Below are 18,327 nucleotides of genomic sequence, written 5' to 3' on the forward strand. Positions count from 1 at the left end.
CCCCGACTGGCCCAGCGCGCCTGCGCGGCCGGAAGTGCCTGGGTTTCCCGGCGACGCGGCGCCCGCCTGTGCTAGCGGCTTGTCTCCCGCACGCGCGAGGGGCTGGCGGCGATGCCGTGGCTGTTGTGTGCGCCCCGGCTCGGCCCCGCCGCCAGGAGAGCCCGCGGCCTCGCAGGTTAGAGTCGAGTCTTCCCGTTTGGGAAGGATGTGGAGCAACCCTCGGGGAGCCGGGGGAGTGGGGACCCCCGAGGCCGGAGCAGGGGGGCGGGAAGAGAAAGAGGCGCTTAAGAAATGCTCTCGATGCGAGGGGCGACGCGCCCCTTCAGCCCCCTGGGGTTAGTGCCTCCTGCAGAAGGAAATCTGAAGAATGATGAGGCCGGACCCAAAGCCGACCGAGTCCGTAGGCGAGGACAGTTGGAGGACGGGCCCCGAGCCTCTTAGAAGGGCTTAGACCCCTGGAGTTACCCCGTTTTCGGCCTGATAATAGCCCGAAGTGGTGTTTTTACTGTGCAGGAACTGAGGGTTAAGGCTCCATTCTGGGCTCACACGGGAAAGACAACCCGTCACAATGAGATCTGCTCGCAAGCAACAGCCCCTGGAAGTTGTGTGGGCCGCTCACCTTCAACTGTACACACACTTTTAATTGGTTAATGGGATGTTAGAGCTGAAAGGTACTTGTTAGGAAAAAGGGTCAGATCTTCTGGTCCAGTCTTCTTGTTTTTTAAAAATAAGGGCATTGAGGCTCAGTTAAATGATTTGCCCAAGGTGGTGTTTTCTTCTCTTAATATTTTTGCCACATTCACAAATCTGATCTCATGGGTATAGGCACTATTTCCTTCCTTCTTTGCGACCCTTCTCCACATCCTGTAAATCGGCCACAGGATGGCCATTTACGTACCCCTGCTGCTTTAGGCCAACCTCAGGTTCAGTCATCACACAAACATTAAATACTTAGTACGTGCTAAAAGCTGGGAAATGCAGAGACACAGACAAAATAGTTCCTGTCATCAAGGAACTGGTGCTCCGTGCTGGGGACACGTGTACACATAAATGAGGGAAGCTGGAAGGAGGAGACACCAGAGCCAAAGGAAAATAGCTGCCTCCAAAGAAACTGTACAGATGGCCAGAGAAGGAGGCCTGGTCACTTGGCAAGAATATAAACTTAGAAGTGGAGGGCAAAAGAACTCAGCTGGTACAGTATCAGGAGAAAGCGAGGAAGGCCTGTCTGCCATCTGGAAAATGGGCAAAGGAGAGTTCCCCAGAATTGGCAGGGGTGGACAGGTTGTTCTCTGCATCATTGGAGGGAGCTCCCGAATTAACGAAATCTATTTGAGTATCAGGTCAGCATTGGTCTTCCTGCAGGAGCTTCTTCTTTATGTGATTTTCCTGTCCCCTTCCTCCTCCCCAAATACATAGCTATCTTCTCCAGGAGACCAGGGTTGGGTACAGACCCTTCTCTAAGGTCCCTCCTAGCTTAAACTCCTTGATAAACCATGCCCCACAGCAGGACTTTTTGTCCTGCCGCTCACCACCACAGAGCCTTGTTCATTCAACTTTGTGGATGACCTTTCCCTGAGGGCTTTGGGGAAGCCAGACCATAACTGTTCTTAATATTGTGTTTGTCATGATATAACAGAGATGAGCAATAAACTCATTGCTATGACACTTTAAGAGTGATAAAGCTGACCGGTGAGTTAAGGCTTCCAGGGTCTCATAGCTTACAGTAAATGGCAGAGTCTCCTGACTTCTAGTCTAAGCCTTCTAAAACCATACAGTACTTCCGTTATCTCCTGTGTCACCATATTGAGAGTGTCTGTGGCAGAAGAATGTCACCATCGTGGGGCTGGGCCTCTCTGAACTAGGCTAGGCTGGTTCTGAGACAGTAGAAGTTGCTCTTGAGCTGTTTGTCTTCATGCTAAGGTGAATTAAGAAATTCTTGGTCTAAGAGTAGGTGGGAAAGCCTACTGAACAATTTTTCATTTGAGTAAAGTTCTCCAACTGCTTGGAGCATATATGAATAGAATGCACACTCAAGAGTAGGGATTGCGCCATTCTTTTTTTCTATCCAAAGGCTTTGCACTCCTTAAGCAATCAGTAAATGCTCATTGGTTAACTGTATGCTGTAGACTCTTGAGACCTATTTTCATTCATCCTCTCTACTCTTTCCTTAGGATGCACACCCATTTTACAGAGGAGGTTCTCCCTCCAGCCCATTCCAAAGAGGAAGATTCCCAGCCGGTATCTGGGCCAACCCAGCCCTTTTACACACCCACACCTTCTCAGACCAGGTAAGGACTCCTCTGCTTCAAAGGAATAATCTCCCCAAATGGCCATTTGGTCTGGAACACAAATAGAGTGAAACCTCATGGATTCATACTAATCAGAGGTTAGAGGAGGTAAGTTTTTGTGAAAAGGATAAATTACATCAGATTTTGAAAGGTATAAAATATTTCCCTTAAAGTTAGTAACAGCTTAGTAGTAACACATTGGTAGTTTGAGCTGCTACACCTTGCTGGGCTTGCTCTACTGAATGAATTGATGTTCACAGAAGCCCTTTGAAGGGTGCCTCTTTTACATAGGAGGAAATTGGGAGAGGATGGTGGAGGGGTGGGACCTAGGGCAGGGGGACAGACTGAGAAAGGGCCCAGGTTGCTTGGTTCTTGTTGCGTAGCTCTTTCTCCTGTACCACAGCATGTCTCCGGTAATCATTTGCTAAATAGGCACCTGCCATGTTCTAGGCTCTGAGCATTCAGAGCCAAAGCTGAAACTGTCTGGCCTCGAGGGGAAAGCTGACAAGTAGGGGCACCAAGCAGGGCCTCCAGAGGCAGGTGCCCCAAGCTGAACCTGAAAGGAAGGAAACTTCCTCCCCTCCCCCGCTCCCAACCTGGTTTCTAGGGTCAGGGGAGCATTCCAGGCCTGGGGACAAACAGAGACCGGAGACAAGGAGCAGAATGTACAATGGAAGACAATGCTCTATCCAGTTGTAACCCCTGAGAGTTCGGTGGCCAAGTCAACATCATTTTCTTTCTGTGGCCTCACATAGTTTGGCATTGAGACGTCCGTGCTGTGGCTAGAGGAACGAAGAGTCCCTGTTGTCAAGGAGCTTCCTTTCTGTTGGAGAGAGGGCTTAGCCATGTTCTGCACGCACAGATGGGAAACCTCATCGGGGCTGGCCTGACTTCCAGAGCTTTCCTGAGCTCAGCCTGGAGGAGAAGGCTTCAGGGAGCCTGTGTAGAGTTAGGCCCCCATGTTGGCTGGAGCATTGTGTGTGTGACGAGATGAGACTGGGGCAGAGATGTGGTTCTTGGTTCTAGTTCTGCCTTGGTACGTTGTGTGGTCTTGCCTAAAGGGACCTTCCAGTAATAATAATCTAACTTTCTAAAGTGTTTTTGTTTTTTAATTAGCATCATCCATTGAGAAACATTGTTAGTCTATTTGTTAAGGTTCCTACTTTTGACTACTGATTTACATTTGTTGTCTCCCCCAATAGACTTCGGGCTTCTTGAGATCAGGGAGTATTTTCTGCCTTTCTGGTATTCTCGGCACTTTTAGCACAGTACCTGGCACACTGTAAGTGCTTAATAAATGCTTGTCGATTGGTGTTGACTCCTCTTTCTTTCTTAATGGAGTTCTTTCTTTACCATCTGTGCATGATAAGCATCTGATCTGATCGTCCCAAATTCCGATCGCCCATGGGGGCCCTGGGAAGGAGCCTGTGTTGTCACTGCTAACTGTGGCCTCCCCAGCGTCCCCTTGGCCATTGCCTGTTAAGCAGCCGGGCACATGGCTTCCCACCGGGTAGCCCCCCCCCCCACCCCCCCAGCTAGGGTACACTTCATACTTCCTTCTGAGCAGATGTGTGAGCCAGTGTTTGAAGTCAGCTGCCTGTCTGTGACTATCTCTGTTCAGCAGAGGGCACCAGGGTGTCTCTCAGTGAGGGCTGGCCCTCAAATTCTTGCTAGGAAGTTGTCTGAGACTCAGGAATTACAGCTCCCCACCCAAGAAAGCAGAGGTTTTCAAAGCTGGAAGGTAAGGCGAGCAGTCATTGAGCTGCTGTCCACTCTACAAAAAAAAGAGATGCTTTGAAAACCATCGATTTCTTGTAGCCAGTGGCCTTCAGATGGTGAGCTGCACTTCCTGGACCCTTACTCAATAATCCGTCGTACCGTCAAGGTGGCATGTGTGGGTTACAGCAGTACGTGTGTACTTGAGAAAAAGTGCGCTTGTGCAGAAGCCATGGGCTCTGCTGAGGGGTGCTGGATCCTGGGCTTGTCGCTGCCCTCTGCTGGAAAGAAGAGGGTAGTGTTGAGTGGGTCAGTGAGAGCTCCGGCCTAGAAGGCAGGAGGCCACTTGTTGGAGCCTGGGAAAAGTCATCCAGCTAAAGGCTGCAGAGGCAGAGATCCCAGGCCCACCTCGACTTTCTTGCTTTTGTCTTTTGCCTTGCCACAGAGAAGTACAATTTTTGGAAATTCTGAATCCATTGCGGGGAGAGATTTTAGGAAAAATGAAAGTGTAGCAAACATGTTTAGTGTCCTTTCCAGATTTAAAATCACCGTATTCGTTTGGCTATGGAAGTCATGGATTGGGTGGGATGGTGTTGGGGGGGGTAACAGGGATCTATACCACCTCTGTATCCCCATAATTGGTTCCACTGGCTCCCATAAAGCCCTTCATGACTCAGCAGCCCCCTCCCACCCTTCCAGTCTTTTTACGCCTTCTCCTTGACTCTCCAATCCAGGGACACCAGCCTCCTTGCTCATCCTTGAGCATGACACTCCACTCCGAGCATTTTCTGGGGCTGTTCCTCATGACTGGCACTCTATCCCTCCTCATCTCTGCTTCCTGACTTCTCCGGCTTCCTTCAGGTCTCGCCTTCTGTCAGAAGCCTCTCCAGAACCCCCTTAATGCAGCACCTTCCTCCTCCTGATTTTCTCCAGTTTACTACCTACATGTTGTTTGCATCTTTTCACCCCCATTAGACTGTAGCTTCTTGAGAACAGGGACCGTCTTTAGCCTGCCTATCGGAGATGCGTAATAAATGATAACTGGCTGACATGTGCCACCAGACCATATTTGTGTTAGCAAATCTGAAAAATCGATAGAAACAGTTGCTGAATTCAAAGGTCAGACACAACCCTGTAATTCACCTTTGAGGTGCTTTGAGTCCCTGAGGACAGAGGAGTGTGTCACTCACCCAGCCCCATTTGGATGGGTGCAGGGCTGAGTGTTGGCCCTTTCTGGGGGCCTCACACACCTCACTCCTCAAGGGTCTAAACTGCTCCTGGGAGAGGGTAGAAGGGGCTGGGGAGAACCCAGGAGAAGCTCCCAGAGCCATTAGCTCAGACAGACTCTGCTTTCCGCAAATGATGAATGGAATCGGACCTAGCCGAAGACTCGGTGGTAACGAGGAAAACAAGGTGTTTTCCTCTCGTTGTAACATCTTCAGGAAGCCACAGAGCTGTGATCAGTGCGCACACACAGGGCTGGGGAGGAGGCCCGTCTCCATTTCCCTTTGAACTCCAGCTGTTTCACAGCACTTTAGGCCTTAGTGAGATTTTCAATCCTGACGTCAGGCAGAGTACAGGGTGTTCCTAAAGGCGATTGACGGCAATGTGGAATCACTGCATTGAGTTCACATGAATCTTGCAAAGCACATCAACCTTTGCATCACAAATGATGGAAATCATATTGAAGATGCTATTTGTTAATATTCCAATTAAATAAAAATTTCATTCGTTTCATTTCTTGAGAATAGGTATTTTTGCCTATGTCCAAACTTTAGGAACACCCTGCAGAGAGATCATAGACATCATGTGGCGCTCAGGAAGGTCCTGCTGGCTGATTCGTGGCCATGGAAATCGTAGAGATTTCACTTTGCCAGATATTAGGGGGAAACTAGAGACTTACATTGTGACAAAACCCTTTTTTTTTTTAGGTCTCTTAAATATAGGAATTTTAAAGCTAGCTGATTCCCCTTTACCTTCTTTCTCTACCTCAGTTTTGTAGGCAGCCCAAAGCTTTCAGAAGGGAGAGATGAAGAGAATCGGGTTCAGAATGTTTAGGGTGCCTGGGGCTCTCTAAAGATCACTTGGAAAAGCCTTGTAGGGGCAGGGAACCTGCAGCGTCCGGGTCAGATTCAGTCAAAGGGCCACACTGGAGGACACAAAGCCATAGGCAGCCGGGGGTGCAGTGGAGTCCGAAGGAGCCGTGGCTAGTCTGGACAGACTGAATCTCAGTTTCTTCATCCGTGCAATGAGGAGATACCAGCACTTCTTAGTGGAGAAGCTTTTTTCCTCCTTTCCTGACATTGAATGGCCAGCTTCAAGCAAGGACTGTCATTCTCCTGGACAGGAAAAAATGTGCAGTTCCCTTTCTAAGAAGAAGTGGAAATTCTTTTTCTGCCAGAATTTTCCCTGACACATTTCCTCTAAGTTTTAGCTGAAAAGTCTTAGCTGAAGTTTTAAGTCTTTAAGTCTTAGCTGAAAAGAGGAATTTCTGTTGTTATCAAGACAGCATTCTTAAAAATGTAACAATAATGCGGAGAAAAAGACACCTGTCGATCAAATGCAGTCTGATTTTTTAAAAAAATATGTTACACATTTCATTATTACATTTTCAAATGGCTCATGTTTTTCTTAGTAAAAGAAACCTTGATCTTTTTTTTTTTTGCTCCTCTCCCGATGGTGGTTTTGTGATAAATTAAGCACAGCATAAGGACTTCCAGAAGTAGATACAGTGAAAGTTGGAATATGCAGAATGATTAAAGGAAATATTTTTCCAGTCGCCCGGTATTGAAAAGAGTACCTTTAGAAGTCTTGCACCACCTCCCTGGTCCAGGTTCAGAGCGTGTTTAATAAATCCTTGGCCCTCCTTGCTTCAGGACACACTAACAGGAAGCAGCTCGTGCCTTTAAGCCTGTTTTCAGAATTGACTTGTCTGGATAGTCATTCCTCAGATGAAATCGGGAGAAATGATTTCTTTGCTCTACTGAGTGTCACTTTGGGAGTCCTGGAGGAGCTCCTGGCCGCCTTCTAAGCTCTCCACCCTCTGCTGGAGAGGCTTCCCAAATGAGGCACTTGGATTGGTTAAACAAGCATGGTCATAGTCTTCCTCACCTGGTCACCCCTCCTTGCTTTCCTGACTTTTGGTTCTTTACACTTTAGAGCCCATTTACGATTTGATAAGGTGGGAGAATGCCTGCTCAGCTTTGGTCTTATCAGCTGGAATTCATCCAAGAACGGTGCTGGGACTTTCAGTCCAGAGGGGGAAAAGTGGTTCAAGTTTCTTGTCTCATCAGCCTTTTTTTCTTAAACAAAAAGAACCACCCTCCTTTGCCTTATTTTATGATCACCTGAATTTCTTTTATCGTTTATTTTAAATGGGAAGCGCACGGCTAATAATGAATATGTTTGGGTCATAGCAGCTAGCATCCCCAGAGGCAAAAGTACTGTCTTATACTAGAAGGTTGTGGTTGATCTCTGCTCTGCCACTAATCTGCTTTGGGAGCTTGGCCAGGTCACCTTCATAAAGCCTGTTTCCTTTTCTGTAAAATAAAAAGTTGGAGTGGATGATCCCTTAGTCTCCTTCTGGCCCTGATGTTCGGGGATCTCTTCCACATGTATATGTGTGCTTACAGTAACTGTAATTAAAACTATATCTGTAACCCTCCATCTTCTGACAGCTTGCCCTCTTGCTGGCTTTCCTTGTGCCTGGACATCTCTCCTTCCTCTGTCTCTCTCTCCTTCCTCTCTCTTTCTCTCTGCTTCCTCTCTCTTTACTCTCCTTCCTCTTTCCTCTCTACTTCCTCTCTCTCCTTCCTCTCTCCTTCACCTCCTTCCTCCTTCTTTTCTCTCCTTCTCTCCCATGGCTTCCTTTGAGTCTCAGCTAAAGTCCATCTTCTGTGAGAAGCCTTTCTTGGTTTCCTTTCAGTGTTAGTGCCTTCCCCCTGAGACTGCCTTCCGTTGATCCTGTCTGTATCTGGTGGTTTGCATGTTGTCTCCTGTTAGATTTTAAGGACCTGGAGGGTAGGGACTGGTTTCTTCCTTTCTCTCCCTAACACTTAGTACAGTGGCTGAACATATTAAGTGCCTAATCAGTGCTTTCCAGCGTGTACAGTTGGTTCTCTTGTTAATGACAGTCGTAGGTAAAGAGCGTGGATAAATGAAATTACAGCTAGCCCAGAAGCCTCTGCAGCTACACTCTCCAAGGTGACTCATTTGTTATGAGTCCCAGGCTCTCTTCAGGTCACAGAGTAGAAAAGATTAATGAAATGACCAGAAGGCAAATAGGGATAAGAAGAAAAGCCAAGGGTCTAGACGAGCCACCAGGTGCAGAACCCCCATCTGCATTAAGAGCAGTCTGTGGCGCAAAGTCCTCCGTGTGTCTGCAGTGACAAAGTCCATCCTTTGGAGCCAGACATAATGATTAGGGGGTGAGGGTGGGGAGAAAAGTTCCGTTCTTCAGCTTCATGGCAAGAAAGATGGTTGGAGCCTGAGATCTCTAGGTGAATTCTTAATGAAGTCCATCCCAAGGGGGAAGAAAGATCTTTGACCCCTCCTAGCCCTTGCTCTTGAGCCTGGCCTGGCCTTCGAGGCTCTTTATCCAGTTGCCTCAACCTCAGCGTCCCCATGGTCCAGCAGTCTCCTGTGATGCGTGCAAGCAGGTGTGTTTTCTTTGCCTGCCAAGGGCCTGTTTGTTCCCATCTCTATGAGAACATGTTTCTATCTTGTCTGCGTCTCAGGAGACCTTTACTGGGGGAGAGGGGCATTTTCTGGGCAACCAGCATGCACCTAACACGGTGCTAAGTACTAGGAGAAATTAAAGTAAAGCAGATGACACGATTCTGAGCATCATAAATCGTAGAGACCACGGAGGTCCTGCCTTCTTTAGCACATGAGGAAGCTGAGCCACAGACAAGGTGACTTGCCTAGTATCGCCCAGTAAGGTCAGAAGGAGGATCTGAGCCCCCATGTTCTCCGCGTCGTGTCCTGGGCCTAATCCCCTGTACCACGCTGCCTTGAGGGGCATCTAATGTACACTTCATTCCTTCTCTGGAGATAGCAGTAATTCGAATTTCCCTAATGCTTTACTCCTGGCGAATCTGAAGTTCAGGGTCACGCATCATCATCATCATTTTTCAGTGAGTAAAAAGAGTTCCAGGAGGTGCGTTGAGTCCCCAGGGTCACAGGGCCAAGGACCCCCAGGCCAGTTCACTTTCTCCAGGTCATGCTGGGCCTTGGACAGTACAGCCCAGTGGGCTTAGGTTGAGCTGGTTTCCCCCACAGCGAGGTGACCATCGTCCCAGCAGGACACAAATGGACACAGATTCCAGGGGTCGTCGATCAGAATCTCTCTGTGGGGAGAAGGCAGTGCTGCCAGCTGAGGATCGCATCGTGCCTCAGCTATTCCCCTACAACCAGAGGATTGTGGCGTCGGACGGAGCTGGTTGTGGATACGAAGGAGGGACCCAGGAGGTGGACAGGCAGCCGGCCATCAGATGGCTGGTGCAGGAATAGGATGGTGAAGCCCAGCATAGAGAAGTGACGCCCCTGCAAGAGACTGAGGAAAGCAGAGGAAAGAGGGCTAGACATTGGGGGCCTCAGAGAAGAGAGTAGATTCCGCTCACATTTTACAGTGCCTATGATGGGCAAGGCCTCCTGCAGGGCACACAGGGGAGCTGGAGCTGAACAGTCAGAGACACTCCTCTGCATGCAGACACTAGTGATTCAGTCAACAGATGTTTATGTAGGAAGAAATGTGCAGAGGGCCAAACAGCGTGAGTGTGATGGAGAAATCTGGGGAACACCCCAGTGAGAAACTGGAGGAGGAAAAGATGACTTTAGCTGGGGGAAGGGCTGTTGGAATTGGCCCCAAGCTAGCCCTATGGCAGTAGGTGAGTGCCCTTTGTCTATCCCCCCCTTGGTCTGAGAGAGGTTCGGTGGCACAAGCAGGAAGTAGCAGGGGTAGGATTTGAACCCTGGGCCATTGATGAAAGCCAAGTGCTGCTACAGGGGCGTTTGTGGACAGGGCTGATGGAGCTGGATGACCTGAGAGGCCTTGGCAGCCCCATGAGCGTGGAAGGGAGACAGGTGGGAAAATCTGAGATGACATGAGAGTTCTCATGGGGCAGGGTGGCAGCGGTGCTGATGGAGAGGGGTAATCAGAAGGGAAGTCCAGTCAGCCTTGGGACCAGACTCCTTAGGCACAGCGTGGAGTCAGAGCACTTCGTTCGATTCCACCTCCCTGGACCTGATGTGTCTCCTGAAAATGAAGAGATCCATGGTTTCAGATACTGCTCCCCACTCTAGGCCTGGGCTCCTTGGATGCTAAGTCACTGCCGCCTCTGGGTCTGGGGGCTAATGTGTGACCCTTTGGGGCTCACATTACCCAAGGGGAGCTATGGACATGCGAATGACTCCACAGAAACCCACATCACTTCTGGGCACATCACCTGACGTCTCAGGACCTCACTTCCTCATCTAAAATGGTGAGGTTGAACTTACTCATTGACGGCTAGACTCCTTCCCCAGCTTGTGCTTTAGGTCTATGACTCCAGGAGGAGATGCCATGGACACTTGAAGTCACGGGGCAGAGGTAAGAGAGCCAGGGTAGTGCCAGGGCCCAGGCAGGAGGACAGGGTGGTAGCAGTAATCATTCTGGCAATAGCACTTATGCTCTGCAGAGACTAGCTCACTTGAGCCTCTCGGCCCTGGGAGATGCAGGGGAGAAAACCGAGGGAACTGTTTTCTGTTCTTGGGAGGAGTTTGGGTCAGATGGCTTGGTGGAGCCTGGAGGGCCTGGTCTTGGCTCCTCTCCCGGCCCCTGGTAGATGCTCTGTGCCTGCATCTCGATAGAAGTGTTAGGCTCAGTGGCCTCTGAGACCTCTTGTTAGATCAACTCATTGATCCGTCTCAAAGGAGATGAGGGGTGTCTTCTCCTTTGTGGCTGGAGGGGGAGGCAATGGGGTGGTGTCGGTGAAGAGTGAAATAGGGGTCAGTAAGGATAAATGGTTCAGAAGAGCTGACCTTCCGAGGGCACTTGACAGAATTGATTTTGTTTGCTCCTCACCATGATCTGTAAGAGAAGGCAGGGAGCTGAGGAGTCGGGTCCAATGCCCCCACCTTGGTTCTGGCTCTTACCCTCAGGGTCGGCTGGCTCGAACCTGGCTGCTAGACCTTTGATGGTAAAACAGGTTCAAAGGTTTTAGCCAGTTGGTTTGGTTTGGCCACGCTTTGCAGTCTCTAGCCTGCTAGAATCAGCTTCTTCAGTCCTTAGTTCTTTGTCAGACATCTTTTCCTAGGACTTTTGAACCTGAAGGAATTTCTATGTACCTCCTTCATCCTGAACTGCGACCAAGGCCTGGGTATCTGTGCACTTGCCTTGTTTCCAGAACGTTCCCCAGGTTGGTCAGAGCCTAGCTGCTCTGCTGTGGGAGTCGTCTGGTGAAGCATTCTGGAATGCCCTCTTGTCTTTGACGCTTCTTTTCTGTCCTGGTCATTGGATTTGGAGATTCTAATGGCCTGTCCTCCCCACGCTAGGGAAGCTGTCTTCTCCACCTGTTTGCCACAGACTACCACCTTTGGGTCCTCTTCTCTCCAGAGGCCATGGAGCAGACAGGATAGACCCCATCACAGTCGCCTCCCCTGTGCTTCTTCAGCTTTCTCCTCCAGTTGGAATCCTTGGAGGCTGGTAGTCCTCCACCTCCACCAAATTCTTGAGGAGTTGCACCCTGGTGCCAATAAACCATGAGCTTTTACTGGGCCCATTTCCCCATGTCCTCCTTCCCCAGAGAATGGATTATTAAGGTCCAGGTATCACCGATTTTAAAGAAAATTCCAAAGACAGTTCCACGTGGACAAGGGCCATAAGGAGGCTGCCCAAGATGGACTTTAGGGACCACTTTGGGCAGTCGTGAGAGGGTTAGAAATGTAATGTCACCAGCTGATAGAGGCCCCAAAGGCCAAGCTGAGGGGTTTGGATTTTATTCGGGAGTCACAGAGCCTTCCGCAGGGAGGTGATGCAGAATGGGGGTTCAGGGAGAATTGGTCATGCCCTTCCTCCTGCTGCTATGACCCATTCCACTAATTTGCCCACCTCCTTGCCCCAACTTCCTTAGTTGGCATTTTCTCAGTAGGTGCATGGTAGTGGCTTGATAATTTGTGCTACAATCCGATATCTTCAAGGTAAGAAAGGTGGAGCTAAAAGATACTAGGGTCTCCCTTTCCTCATCCCCATCAGTGTGGTCACCTACATCATGGCTCCCCTTCCAAGACAGCTTTGGAGCCAGATGTTATCCTTGGGGCCCACCTGATTGTACAGACCATGTCAGTGGTGCTGGGGGCAGGCAGCTTCAGTGCCTGATTGGGGGAACTTGGGGAGCTTCCCTCAGCATCCAGGCCAGGTCGAGCTGTGCTTTAGGAAGTCTCCTTGTTACTTCTGCTGTGCTACAAGCTACTGAACCTGGACACAGAACATAAGCCTCTTTTCAACCACATAATTGCAGAATTTTAAGGGAAATTTTTGATTCTTGGTAGACCAAGGCATTTTGGAATGATCAGACTAGGGGTGATACCAGAAGCCTGCCTGGTACCGAGGCCTGCAGGAGCTTTTCCTCAGCACCCTTTCCCCCTTCTCTCTCATCTCTTGCCCTTTGCCCCACCAGCCACGAGAATGGAGAAGGAATCCCTGGGCTCTCTCCCCAGCTGCTCGAGTGTTGGCAGCCCCTGGAGCAGACTGGGGGTGTGCGTGTCCTTGGCCTCATCTGTAAAGTAGCTTTTCAGACACGCAAAATCATGTTCTTGTTTGTCATCCTTAGGCGAGGTGACTCCAGGCCTGTCCCAAGTGGAATATGCCCTCCGCAGACACAAACTGATGGCTTTGATCCAGAAGGAAGCCCGAGGCCAGGGTGGGACAGACCAAGCAGTGGTCCTGCTGTCCAATCCCACGTTCTTCATGAGCAATGATATCCCCTACACCTTCCACCAAGACAATAACTTCCTGTACCTCTGTGGATTCCAGGAGCCCGACAGCATCCTAGTCCTCCACAGCCTCCCTGACCAGAATCTCCCTGCTCACAAAGCCATGCTCTTTGTCCCTCGGAGAGATCCCAGCCGGGAGCTCTGGGATGGGCCACGGTCGGGGGCTGATGGAGCCGTGGCTCTCACTGGAGTGGATGAAGCTTTCCCTCTGGAGGAGTTCAAGCATCTGGTGCCCAAACTGAAAGGTACCAAAAGGGCTCAGTAGCCAGCCCCCAGCACAGTTGGCACTAGAGCCCCTCATCACCATTTCCCATTGGGATCCAAGTCACCAAATCCCTTGGGGATCCCACTAGATCTGTAGCCACCCAAAGTCAAGCTTCTAGTGGGTCTTCTCTGGCCCATAGGACCAAGACTGTGCTGGTGCCTTGGTGGTTAGTGTATCCACCAGAGGCACCTGCGAGGTCCTTGGGCCTTCCAAGTGGAAGACAGAAAGGGCCAGGATTTCCCCCTTTTTTTCCTGAGAGTAAGGAAGTGATTGATCTCTTTTTTGACAGAGCTACTATGAAAATGAAAGGTGGCTGAAATAGAACTTCTCTGATGTTTGATGCCCAAGGGCTCTCAAGGCTGTATTAATTGGGCAGTGATTTTATACCCTGAGCTTTGGCGGTAGAAGCCAAAGAAAGGGCCAGGCTTATTTCACTTTGGGCGCGAACTTGAGCAAACATGGAATCTCCATGGGAAAGCCTTCCCCCTTTCACCTCTCCGTGCAGTTGGGGCTCTCCAGGAGGTGGGTGTACGTTAGAAGACACTCATAACTCACGTGCCCCCAAGTGGTCTGAGCGTGAGCTTGTCAGGTTGGGGCAGCCAACTCCCCAGCATCTCAAAGGACGTGCTAGTCAGACAGCTGCTGTATGTCCTTGGACCAGAATGGGAGAAAGGGTTGTTGGTCTCATGCAGGCAAAAGCCTGGTCACAGCTCCTCAAAGAAAAACTGGCCCTCTCATTGTCTCTCATCCCAGCAGCCTAGCTCCCTACCCGGAAGGGGCCCTCTGTAAAGACAGAGGCAGTGGGACTTGCCCAGGGTCACTCAGCCACTAAATGCCAAAGGCAGCCTGACCCAAGGCCTTCCTTACTTCCAGGCCAGCATTCTCTCTTCTTCAGCCTCAGCACACCCCTCTCTTGGGTCTGACCATGGACAATGCCCAAATCCTTCAGGATCCACTTCTAAGGGAAGGGTGACATCCCACTATTGCCACGGCAGTTCTGTCGAAGAATGTCTCCCAGAAAATAAGAAAGGCCCCTCCCGCTAGCACAGAAGGACTCTGTGGTAGGGAATGGCCTCCTCAAGCCCTAGGATCACACTTTCTCAGTTGGCTTCTTGGTCTCACCACTACCACCAGCTTAGCTGCATGACAACACAACGTCACACAGATCACCGACAAGTGGGCATTCCTAGTCCTAGAGCCTACGACCTGTCACTTTTACAAAGACCAGTGATGGGGAGTGGGCCTGGCCATGTCCCAGTCCCAGGGGAGTTTGTGGCTTCCAACCCTTTTTGTGACTCTTGTCTCTGCCTCTGGTTTTCTTTGGTTTTCTCTTGGAAGCGGAGACAAGTACAGTTTGGTACGACTGGACCAAGCCCTCCCATGCCCAGCTGCATTCTGACTACATGAAGCCTGTGACAGAGGCCAAAGCTGGGAGCAGGAACAGGGTGCGAGCCGTCCGCCAACTGGTACAGCGCCTCCGACTCATCAAATCCCCTGCTGAGATAGCGCTTCTGCAGGGTGCTGGGCAGCTGACATCCCAGGTATGTGCCGGGCCCAGACAGGAGCTCTGCCCAGCTCCTGAGACAGCGTCTTCCGTGCCTGGGAGTCAGGAGACCAGCGCGGATGAGGTGGGGGGGGGGCAGGTTGGACAGTGAACCACTGAACTCCGCTGCCTCTGGCTGCCTCCGTGGGTTTGCCATCTCTCCCCATATCCAAAGACAATTCTAGAACCAGAATTGCCGGGTGGGGAGGGACCTCCAGGGTCATGGAGCTGAAAGCCTCCCCATAGTGTGAATCCCAACCCCATTGTCCCTGGTCCAAGAAAGGGCAGACCTCCCAGGACTGAGAGGTGGGAGGAGGGAGCCCCACCCTCTTTTACAGATGAGGAAGCCAAAGGCTAGAGGAGGAAGCCCGTAAGCCTAGTAAACAGCAGCGCTAGGGAAGGAGCTCATTGCAGATGACCCACACAGTGAGGCCTCTACCACATGCTTGTGGACTGAGTGACCCAGGAAAAGGAATGGAGCCATGGTGTATCTAGTTGGGCACCAAGGGCGGGGCTGGGCTGATCAGGGCAGAGGCAGCAGGGGATGCTCATCATGTCTGTCCCTTCATTGTGAAGCGTCATTGTGCCTAGCTAGGACCTATTGTCTCTGAATCACCCCTTGAGATGCTGGGCAGGCTCATGTTGAAAACAGACAAGGGGAAGGGCCTTCTGCTGAGAGGCCTTGAGAGGCTCACTTTCCCCCCACCCCCCTGGGGCCAGCCTTACTTGGACAGTCATCAGCTAGATGTCAGAGCTCTCGCTGTCTCCCTCTGCTGGCCAGCTTGTATTGGCACAGCCCCTGGGTGCCTCCTCCGGCTCCCCCACACTGACTTCACCCTCCAGCATCCATCTCTGCCCCTGCCTCAGCAGTTGTAAGGGGCCACTCTGTCCCTGCGCTGTCCCTGTCCACAGGCCAGGCCCCCAGGCTGCCCCTTTGCTGTACCATTACACTGTGGACACAGGCTACTGCGGCATATGCCTGGTGTAAAGGGTTGGGAGGAGTACGTGACCTTCTACGTTGGCAACACAGTGTCTGCCGCTGACAAGTGCACACTAATGGAAAGTCATCATCCTTCCACCATGACGGTTTGCCTCACCTCCTTTAACAGGACCTTTCCCATGTGCCTGCCAGTACTCCTCTGTGTAGAAGGCTTCAGGGGCTCCCTTCTGATGACCTGTAGAATCCTGGGGAAGTGTCCAAGGCCTTCCTCGGGCTGAGCCCAGCCTTGTATCAGACCTGATTTCTCATCACTCCCTCGAATGTACCCAGGAACAGCCCCACAGGACGGCCTGTTCCTGAACTTGGCATGCACTTCCCCATATCTGCATTCTCCTAAGCCAGTCCTCCCCTGCCGGCCCTCCTCACTGATTGTCAGGGCTCTCTTCTTCAAGGCCCCAGGAAGGCTGTGCCTCCCTGAAAAGGCTGTGTCCCCGTGAAGGCTGTGCCTCCGTGAAGGCCATGCCCCTGTGAAGACTGTGCCCCCATTCAAGCTGCACCCCCATGAAACTGCCTCCTTCCTGGATGCCCCCCAGCCAAAAGCAGCCACTCATCCTTACCGGTGCCCTCCTGGAGATCTGTCTAGATCTCCCTTTTGTCATCATCACACCCAGCTGGTGCTGCAGTGACCAAGGTGTGGGTCCTGGAAGCTCCTTGAGGGTCAGCACAGTACTTGCCTTACATCACCCAGTTGAGAAGAGAATTGATAATTTTCATATTAATTGATGTGGTGTGTGCAGTGCATACACTAAGAACTGGCTCGGGAGTCAGAGCTCACAGTGCAGCTTGAACTCATTAATCAGAGCTCTGACAACACTCGCAAGCGCTGGACCTTGAGTGAAGCGAGTCAGGTTGGAGAACCTGCTGCCATCACAGAACTCTGGTTCTGACCCGAGGGGAGGTGGTCACAACCTCCAAAGACTTGACTCCAGAATTGGATTGTGGGACCTAGGGCTTTCTCATGGGAAACCACTAAATGACTGTAATCCACTTTCCCCCTTTCTTTCCCAGTTGTGATTTAAGTATGTAATCTGTGCTTTTGCTTCAGCTAAGAGAACATTCCTCACTCTGAAAATTATTAATGATTTAATTACTGGTATTCTCGCGTCTGGAAATCCTGTCTGCATCAATTGGTGTGAGCAGTTTTCAAGGGGTGGGCGTAGGGTGAAGCCTTTGAGCTCTCCAGAACAGGGGAGAAGGGACCGGCACCACTGGATCTTTTTCCAGAGACCCAACTCACACCTAGTGTGGCAAGTTCAGAGCTCCGACTCCTGCTCCCTCGTGAGCTCAGCCTTTTGATCAAGACCACCTGTCATTTTGAGGAATGTTCTCCCAGGCACCTTTTCTTGGCCCAGTTTACTCTGCTAAGGCATGTTGCCCACAGATTTGGCCACATGTCTTTTTCTTGAAATGCAGGGCCGGCTTTGGCCTGTGGTTTTTCTTTTCTCTCTTTTATAAATGCAGTCTGAGCAGTGGACTGCGGGGTTTTATTTCTCCATGCGGTAAAATTTTTGCATCAGACTGGCTTTTGCAGCTGGTTTTGTGTGTGGTTAAACTGGTTGCAACTAACATCTTAATGGCGCGTTTGGTTAGAATTGTGTCTTGGTTACTTCTATAATTCAAGTGAATTGCTAGCACAATGTGGAATACTTGTAATTGTGTACTTGTATTTGGTGTGTTTGTGTATTGTGTCTACGTGTTAGTTATGTGGTGGTGTTGTCTTTGAATGTTCACCTTTAAAATGGGACAGATGTGTGGTAAGGGCCTGGGAAAGATACAGCAGCTCCTGGTAGCAAACCTCCGAAACAAACATGTGCCTTTCAAATATGTAATGAATACGGCCTCAGCTGGCCTTCGTATTGCCAGGATCGGGTTGATTTGACTGGTGATGACTCTAAACCTTGCTGGCCTCGTTGGGGTAGCTTTGACAAGAGCAAATTAGAGTATTTAAGGCAGCAGCCGATAATGAAACTCAGCCTCTTGAGTGGGGCAGCTGTAATAAATGGTACTCAGAGGCAAAGGAAAGAGAGCATAGGTTGGAATTAGTCATTGAAAGAAAGGATTTGAAAACCACCTCCTTAACAATCCCCAAAGTACCCAACTAGCTAAAATATACCCACCTTTATCAAAAGACTCCATCAGCTCCCCAGCTTCTATGTTGCCTTCCAAGGTGCAAGCCAAAAGTCTCTGAGGAAAAATCCCTGAGGAGCTTGGCTTGATCAGGACCTGTGGTTTGAAGCCCTAACAGCTCAGAGAACTCCAGGCTATTGCCAAGGAGTCTCCCAGCCCCAGGGAGGATCCCGTAGGCTTTGCCAAGCAGTTCTGACTCACCTTGTGTACATACAGACCCAGGTATCCGGATCTGTATCAACTGATGGTTGTCTCAGTCAAGAAAGGGGAGATTAGGAGTTGGTGCTAGCAAGCACCCCAGGAAACATTGAGTGGCCCTCCCTGCAATGCCAGTCACTCAGCCTGACCAGGCTCTGGGGAGGGCTGGCAGGAGGAGTGGCCAAAGGAGAGGGATGTACAGGTGATGCCCATAATC

The 18,327-nt window shown here is 50.5% G+C and overlaps 1 protein-coding gene across 1 annotated transcript in view; it reads left to right on the plus strand.

Moving 5' to 3' along the window:
- Window positions 1-4: 4 nt before the first annotated feature.
- XPNPEP3 (X-prolyl aminopeptidase 3) overlaps window positions 5-18,327 on the plus strand; it is a 35,582-nt gene continuing 17,259 nt past the window's right edge. The window contains exons 1-4 of the mRNA XM_036761658.1: window positions 5-175; window positions 2,172-2,288; window positions 12,815-13,222; window positions 14,581-14,783. Of these exons, the coding sequence (XP_036617553.1) occupies window positions 112-175; window positions 2,172-2,288; window positions 12,815-13,222; window positions 14,581-14,783 (792 nt within the window). The 5' untranslated portion in view covers window positions 5-111. The remainder of the gene's footprint in view (window positions 176-2,171; window positions 2,289-12,814; window positions 13,223-14,580; window positions 14,784-18,327) is intronic.

This window comes from Trichosurus vulpecula, chromosome 5 (genome assembly GCF_011100635.1).
Source record: "Trichosurus vulpecula isolate mTriVul1 chromosome 5, mTriVul1.pri, whole genome shotgun sequence".
NCBI classification, from domain to species: domain Eukaryota; kingdom Metazoa; phylum Chordata; class Mammalia; order Diprotodontia; family Phalangeridae; genus Trichosurus; species Trichosurus vulpecula.